The sequence below is a fragment of the Poecilia reticulata genome, unplaced genomic scaffold (genome assembly GCF_000633615.1).
Source record: "Poecilia reticulata strain Guanapo unplaced genomic scaffold, Guppy_female_1.0+MT scaffold_125, whole genome shotgun sequence".
NCBI classification, from domain to species: domain Eukaryota; kingdom Metazoa; phylum Chordata; class Actinopteri; order Cyprinodontiformes; family Poeciliidae; genus Poecilia; species Poecilia reticulata.
Window position 1 is genome coordinate 77,164 of NW_007615013.1, and position 8,334 is coordinate 85,497.

The following is an 8,334-nucleotide window of genomic DNA, read 5'->3' on the forward strand; positions in this document are numbered from 1 at the left end:
ACACACACACACACACACACACACACACACACACACACACACACACACACACACACACACACACACACACACACACACACCGAAGACGAGACGCACACAGTTTAAGTTTCAAACGGCAGAATGAGAGCAGCTGGTGACGGCCAGAGCTGCAGCATGCAGCGAACCGCGGCGCGACATCAACGCCACAACAAACTACGGCACAAAACAATCAAAATGTCCGACAGAACTACAGAATCTGACACAGATTATATCTAACAATTAACTAGTTCTGCACATCCATAGAAGACAAACATTCATATGCACAAATAAATATTTAGATTTTTGAATGATAAATTATTCTTTTTTTTTATTGTAGCTTGAAACTATTATTCTTTGGAGGGAGTTTTATTTTTATTTCTAAAAATATAAAATGACATTGGAATAAAATCTGATTTAAATTTAATCACTAAAACTACAGAATATGCTGCACATTGAAGTAGCTTTCAGTGTTGTTCAAAATAAATGCTTTTTACTTATAATTTTGTTTTAAACTGTCCAAATGTATGGAAGAACAATCATGTCATAATTTAAGTTTTATTATGTATCCATAAAAAGACAAAGGTTTACTATTTAATCTTAGTATAAATGTTGTGGACTTAATACAGCATAAAATAGTGTTCAACAATATTCAACATAAATATTTTTGGTATGTAATTTTGCTGTATGTTGGCCAGAAGTACAGAAATCATGTCATTTATTAATCATTAAATATCCATAAGAAGATTAAGGTTTACTTATTTAATTAACTATTTTTACAATAAATATCTTTGACTCTGAAGTAGCTTTCAATGTTACTCAAACTAAATGCATGTAATTTCTTTATTTTTAAACTGTTCAAAAGTACGGAAGAACATCCATGTCATCATTTAATTATTATTCTACGCCCATAAAACGACTAAAGTTCACTCATAGCAATCCTGTATTTTTAAATACTTCTTTTTATCAACTTTTTTATAAATAAAAAAACCGTCCTGAACATTGATTAAAAGTCAAACACTGTCGCCATCTGTTCGGCAGCCATGTTTGCTGATGTTCAGGAAACTGGGGGCTGAAGGGACGATTATCTGCTTTCGTGCGACGTCTCACTTGCGGGTTGAAGGGAGTGCGGCGCGAGTTTAAAAGTGAGCGAACGCAGCGGAAACACTCATTAGCTGCTTGTAACGGCTTAATATCACGGCGGAGGCCAACTTGTCTGAGGAGGTCTGACACCGGCCCGGCGTCCTGTCGCCTCGCCGTCAGACACAGTGAAATAAATTATCGCCGCAGCGCGCCGGATTATAGGTCACTCATTTATTCAGGGATAATTGCACCGGTGACCTTTGCAATTCAATTAAGGTCTAGATGTGTTTAAATGAGGGCAGTTGGTGGCGGTGGGTGGATGGAAGAGGAAAGGGGCACCGAAAGGAGAGACTGGGTTAGCGGGGACAAAATGGGAAGCAAAATGGAAGCGACCCATTCGGTTAGAAGGACAGGCGTGTGTGTGTGCGCTGCAGTATGATTTACAGAGCGGATACAGCTACTCCAGCCGAGGAGCGGGAAAGGTCAGAGGAGAATAATGTGGTGGAAGAGGCCGGCAGTACGGGATCTCTGCTGTCATAACAGCTCTGATTAAGATCCAGGCGCTGCGTCTGCTCAGAGGCTCAGAGGTCGAAGGCAGGAGACACGAAGAGCCGCGAAGAGCTCGATACGTACCGCCGGACTCCTGCAGGGAAATGTCTACCTTCTCCAGATCCCAAAAACATCCAAAAAAACACTACTACAACTTTAGGTTCACATTCCGACTCCTGGCGGTGAATCATTTTCCTGGTTCCTTGAAATTGGGCCTCTGTCTCTTTAAGAAGCTCATCCAACATGGCTCCTCTATTAACCCTTTAACTACGCTTTTACCTCCTATAACGAGCTCAGCAGCTCCACCAGCTGCTTGCTAATTGCTGCTGGCTAGTCTGAAGGAGCTGAGTGGCGGAGGCGGGGCTAAGTCCACCCAGGTGTTTTGCACAGCAGGCATGAAAGAATCAAAACTTTGTCACAAATGTAAAAAACCCACCACTTTGCAGCGGCAGTGTCTCCATTAAATAAGAAATTAAATTAAAATCATGTGTGAATAATGACCCATTAAAAAATCTGTCAACGTTGCGCCACAAAACTCCAACCATGAATTAATTAAACTCAAAATTTATAAGTTTTTCCTTGCAAATTTTTCACTTTGAGCTCAGAAATTTCCATGTTTTTGTAGAAAATTTCCGATACTAATCTCAAAATATCTGAATTTCTTTTGGAGGTAATTCACTACTTTTTAAATTTCACTGAACCATGAATGTTAAATATAAAAAATATTAACTTCAACAGTTTGGCGTGATGCTTTGAATTAGTTTATTTTGTGGTTTTTGACGTGAAATCGCTAACAGCTCTGACTACTAGAAGCTCGATCTGGACGCTTATAACAGCCTATTTTAATATTTCATGAAATGCATTAACACGTGAAAAACGTCTTATTTTAATATTCTGTACAAAAATAATTAAAAATACGCAAATTTATCATGAAAAACAATCTTTTTTTACAGACTGAAAACAGCTAAAATTAGCGAATCTGTTTAAAACCCAGAAATAACAGCAAACACAACAGCAAAACGACACAGCGCCACCTTGTGGCGGACTGTCCCACTCAGCAGCAGCTGCTTCAGCACGCTCACAGCAAGCACAACCCGGGTGGCAACCAGGAAGCAGATGGAGCGATGGAGGAATGGGGATGGGTTAATGGGTGGGATGTCTGCGGCTAAAAGGAGGAAGTTTGGCTGGGAAAAGGTTTGAATAAACCAGAGAGACAGCAGGAAGAACCAGAGCGGGACGCTTGGTTCGAATATGATGCTAGCTCAAACTCCTGAGCACAGTTTGTAAATAAATCTAATCAGATTTGTCATGTTTATAAGATATTGGTTAAGTAGAGGTATGAGTCAAACCCCGTCTCTCTGCTCAGCGGTGGCGTTGGGGTGGAGTGGCTGATGGCAGGGTGAATACTCACTGTTGATGCTACCTGCTAGTGCATTAATGTTGTTCAGGCCAACAGTCGCGCCTGCCAGGCCCTGCAGGGTACCCAGAGAGGTCAGAGAGTTCATGGCACTGGCGTTGGAGCTGGCCGTTGTGCCTGCTGCTGGGAGACCGACAGGAAGGAGAGAGAGCGAGAGGAAGAGGAGAAGAGGAGACAGAGAGGTGGATGTGTTATATCCAACATCCAGCAGCTCTCCACAAACACAGGTAGGTGGTTTTAAGGTGCTACGTGTAGCATTGGAAGGGTTAATGACGTCAGGCTCACATTAGGTGGTGCTCCGCCATGTGAAAATAATGATTTATCGTGTAAATGTGCACTTTTTCATCCCATGTGACGCGTTCATTCAACTGGAAGTCTTGAGATGCTTCAAAGCCATCATGGCGCATCCATGCAAAAATGTGTTCTCATTTCATTTTCAGATGTTGGAGAAAGTTGCAGGAACAGAATCAAACGTCCACGAATCCTTAAAACGTCTCAAGTGAGTGCATCTAAAATTAAGGTTATAAAGTCTTAAATTTCTATGTTGTTGTTTTTTTCTTGCAGGATTTTTCTGAGTCGCATGCAGACAGTAACTAGATGCTAATATAGCTGGCTAGCTAGCTAGCTGCTTTTTGGCTCAGTCATGGAAATAAGTGGAAATTTATCGGCGGTTGATGGAATGACGTTCATCTTCACCATTGATTCACTTCTGTGCAAAACGCCTGGCACTGTAGAGCGTCAGAAAACATGCAGCTTTCTTTAAATGTTGCCATGGTTCTGGTCTTAAAAGGTCTTAAATTTGAGAGATGAGGGAATAGTCAAAGTGTTTAGCTGGCTTGTTAGCGTTGTCTGAACAAGTCGCTGCGGTTGTTGCCTTGTGGATCGGAAGCAGAATCGTTCAGGAACCAAAGTTCTAGATTCTGACATGGTTCTAAAAACATTCTAATATTGCAGATCAGTTAACGTGGACAAAATGCTACAAGTAACACCTTTGGTAACAGTTTTTTACAATGAATTGCAACTTTTGAACCTAATTTGAAGAATAAGACAAATGTAAAAGTCCCTTTCTATAAAGCAGACATGCAACCATTGTAAAAAGAAAGTACACCCCTTTCCTGTTGTAACGTTTTACGCAGACGATCTCCTGATGTGTTCAGGATGGTTGTTCTGTTCAGGACCCAGACACACGGACTCACATTTGACTTTGAAATCCTTTGTTTTGTAGAGAGGTTCATGGTTCATCCAATAACTGGATGAGCCCAAACCATCACGCCTCCACCACCGTGCTTCGTAGTTCTTGTTTTCGCCAACATCTCTTTGGCCTCATCTTGTTCTTTATGCAGAAGCAGCTTTGCTAACCTGCTGCCATCTTGTTTTTAGATAGGCGAAGCTTGGTCCTTCAATCCTTTGAAACAGCCGTACTGGTTCATCGTCATGGCGATCATTTCTCTAATCTGCTGGACCATCAATGCTTTGGATGGTTGGCATATCGGGAATAATCTTCCTAAGATATTTGATCTCCTCCACTTGAAGGAGGAACTTCCCTCCAACCTAGAAAGGGCAGGCCACCCTTTTCTGTCCCGGTCTTGGAGTAGCTGATCTCCGTCTCAGCTGCGAACTGCCCCCAGTTCGTCTTGGCCAGAGGAAGTCAGCAGAAAAAGCAGAGACAAAATCCACTGTTCCCCAAACCAGACCTTCTCTGGATGCATCTAGAAATCCTGTCCATCCAAGTTGTGAACAGGACCAGAGATAAAGGGCAGGCCTGCCGTAATGCAAGATGCAATTTATTGGTCAGACTACATTCCTGCCCTCAACTGTGGTCACGAAATTTGAGTCATGACCAAAAGAACGAGATCCTGGATACAAGAGTCCGAAATGAATGTCCTCCACAGGACGTCGACTGGGTGAGGAGTTTGGAAAGGAGTCAGATGAGGTGGCATTTTGTCCTGATGCCCCTGATGAATTTCAGGCATGTTCCTGCAGTCCAGGAGGGACCAAGTCCTTTGGCTGGACTGGAGTTGGATGTGGTGACTGAGAAGGGGGACGTTTGGGCGTCAGAAACCTCTGAACCTGCGACCCAATTCCTGGTTGACGAACGACAACGAGTACAAATAACTTTCCCCTCTGGAGAACATTGGAGTTTCCATACTGAAGGGCTGCAACTGCTGCTGGTGTCTTTCCTTCCTGGCATGGCGTGAATTAATTGGGATTTACTTAGTTGCGTTTATATTCAAATCATTTTGACCTAGCAGAAAGCAGGGGTGTACTTTCATTTTCCTGCTACTGAATCTGCAAACTGGCAGGAACAAAGCGTCCACACAGACACTTTCCATCGTTTCGTTCCTTAATAATTTACATGATGTTTCCTCACACGTCTGGATTCAAATAAGTTGGAAAATCCAAAAAGAAAAAGAATCACCAAGACAAATGAAGTCAACACAGGAGAAAGACATGAGGAGACACTGATATGTCAACGGTGGAGGGTGAGATGGAGGGAAACGTGGTGCACAAAGCTCGCGACCTCCTTCCTTTCCAGACAAAACATAACAGAGATTGAATCTATTCATTTACCCTTCATCTCATCAAAGCGTTGCCAACAAAGCAGGATTGCCGCTGAATGTATTAGGAGATGGTGTGGCAGAGGGAGCATTATGTCAGCACACGTTGCAAAACAAAGACGCTGGCCTGTCTCCATGCAGAACGGTCTATATTTATCAAACTAGAGTGACGTTTCAGTTTCATTGACACATGCAGTACAGCAGCACTCATTCACAGCAAGTACCTCAACCTGAGTGTGTAATATTCAAGGTTGGAGTGACATTTGGCACCAGAGAGAGAAAGAGGCGAAAAGTATGGAGAGAAGGAGCGAGACGAGGAGGAGGAGGAGAGACAAGACAAGAACGGGCATTTGGAGCAGCGTGAGCGTTGAGGAGGAGGAAGAGTGGCGGCTGAGGGAGGAAGAGGAGGAGGAGGAGGAGGCTGGTTTTTCATATTCATGCTCTGCTGAGAGGGTGCTGCTGGAGCGAGGCCGAGCCGACATGAGAGGGTGGGGTGATGGAGCAGAAACAGGGAGCTTGTCAAAAAGAGGGCAGGAGCAGAAGATGAGGGCAACAAGGAGAGACGGAGGAGGAAGGAAATCTGAAGATGGTGGTGTTTAACCCGAGACAACCTGCTGCGTTCAAACCCACATCTACGAGGCGGACGTTATCAACACGCACCCCGTCTGTCGGGGAACAACAGCCTGAGAGACATCTGGAAACACAACATGGAGGTGGAAACACCTGAACCTGACACACATTTAGGCAAACGCTCATGCACACACATCTGCAACGCCCGCATGATGGGGTGACGACACGCCACAGGATGCTGGAAGACAGGACGCAAGGAGGCCAATGACATCAACACGGCGCCCGTTAGGGTGAGGTGGACACACACCACGGATGAAGACCGGAGCGATGGCGATGGGTGGAGCTGATGGTTTGGCCGGCGTGCCAGGGTCGTGAAGTGACAAATGGTGACAGCGGAAAGCGGAGGCCGGCGTTGGGCGGCCCGCCCGAGCCGAGCGGCTGCGGCGTTACCTGGGCTGGCCAACGCTCCCAGGGAGGCGGCGCTGGAGGACAGGGGGTTTGCGGTGGAGGGGCTGGCTGAGTTTTGGGCCGCCGCCGCCGCTGCCGCTAAAGTGGCCAAGTTCTGCAACTGCAGAGCGCTCATACCTGGAGAGAGGAGCCAGAGAGGGTGGTGTCAAAGCTGGGGGACCGCTGGGCCGGACCGGGACAGAGGTGACCACCGGAGAGCGCGCATTCCCCTACAAATACACCTGGAAACAAGCTGCGTTCTGCTTCCTCTTCAAACAAACTACCAAATCTTTGCTTCAGAGTGTGAAGGTAAACACTGCAGCAGCTGAATTCACTAATAAGTCCCAAACGGGCCTGAATCAGTAAAAGCAGCTGCTGTAGTGTTTAGTCCTGGTGTGTTTCTCCCAGGCAGAGCTGCTCTGGAGGCAGAAATAATCAGAGTGATTTAGTTCAACTTATGTTTCTCTCTTTCAACAGCCCTCGATTAAAACCCTGCGGAGGGGCCTCAGAAACCCAGAGAGGAAGCTAACCTTTTCTAAAACACTTCTGCAGCTCTGCAGTCTATTATATCACTTTAAAAATTCAACTCCTGGAGGTCATTTTGCTCCAATATTTGCAGCTACAACCAATTAAAATACACGGCACATGGAAACACATCAAGCTCCAGGCAGATTAATCAGATTTCTGAGATAATTTTAGGATTTGCAGGCGTCTGAGTAACACAACCATCAACGTTTCTGGCCAGCACAGGATTATTTACACCAACCTTTAATAAAAAACTATTTACATCTAGATCGTGTGAAATTCATGAGGGCTCAATTCCCTAAATATCTCAAAGTTATTTACTGGTTCTTTTGTTGGGGATGCAATTTACAATTCCACCACTAGATGGTGCTAAAATATTTTCTACTTTTTAATTTTTATCCAATAATCTGTTTTACAGTGTCTTAGAGATGATGGACATAAATTAAGGTGGGCTAGTAAAGAGGACTTTAAGGTTTAATGTTTGTTTTTCTACGGTAGCCCAGATGGTGCTGGTGCTTTTTGTTGCAATCTACAAATCAGCCACTAGATGGTACTGAAGCTTCTTTAAAGTCTAAAGAAATAATAGACCCGATTTATAATTATAAATATGTTATTAGAAAATAACTTCTTGGCCAGTTTTGGTTTTGGATCTTGTTTTAAGGAGGTTAAGTGAAAATCAGTAAACGTAAAGCAAACTCTGTGCAGGTGTGGATACTGGAGCAGACACATCTTTGTCCCAAAGCCACTTTAAGCAACATCATTTTCTAAATAATGTTATTTTTTATTTCTTTAATTGTTTTTAACTGTTTATCAGTTTTACATAATCCCAGTAATCAAACTTAATTTTGTTTAGTGATGTAATAAATATCAATATTTAGCTTTAATTATAAAAATCTCTGAAAAATCTCTATTAAAACGGTGATTTATGTTGATGCTCTTATTTTGAAATGTTTTGAAGCCACAATTTGCCTGTTGTTATTTTGTCTCAGTGCTTAATAAGTTGTAACAATGAGTCAGATAAATATATAAAAAGAAAACTTTGATCCAATCAGGTGAGGCTGTTGAGAAACGCCTGCGATGACGCACATCGTCCAAACGATGACGCGCTTCGTCCAAACGATGACGCGCTTCGTCCAAACGATGACGCGCATCGTCCAAACGATGACGCGC

The 8,334-nt window shown here is 43.6% G+C and overlaps 1 protein-coding gene across 23 annotated transcripts in view; it reads right to left on the reverse strand.

The window, feature by feature from the left end:
- Positions 1-8,334, reverse strand: part of celf2 (cugbp, Elav-like family member 2) — a 291,608-nt gene that overhangs the window by 7,878 nt on the left and 275,396 nt on the right. For 9 of the 23 annotated variants that reach the window (XM_017302941.1, XM_017302948.1, XM_008401608.2 and 6 more), the window contains 2 exons: positions 6,643-6,777; positions 3,059-3,187 (listed from right to left, as the gene is read on the reverse strand). In XM_017302941.1, the coding sequence (XP_017158430.1) occupies positions 3,059-3,187; positions 6,643-6,777 (264 nt within the window). The remainder of the gene's footprint in view (positions 1-3,058; positions 3,188-6,642; positions 6,778-8,334) is intronic. The other 14 variants (XM_017302947.1, XM_008401609.2, XM_008401597.2 and 11 more) reach the window with 5 other exon arrangements.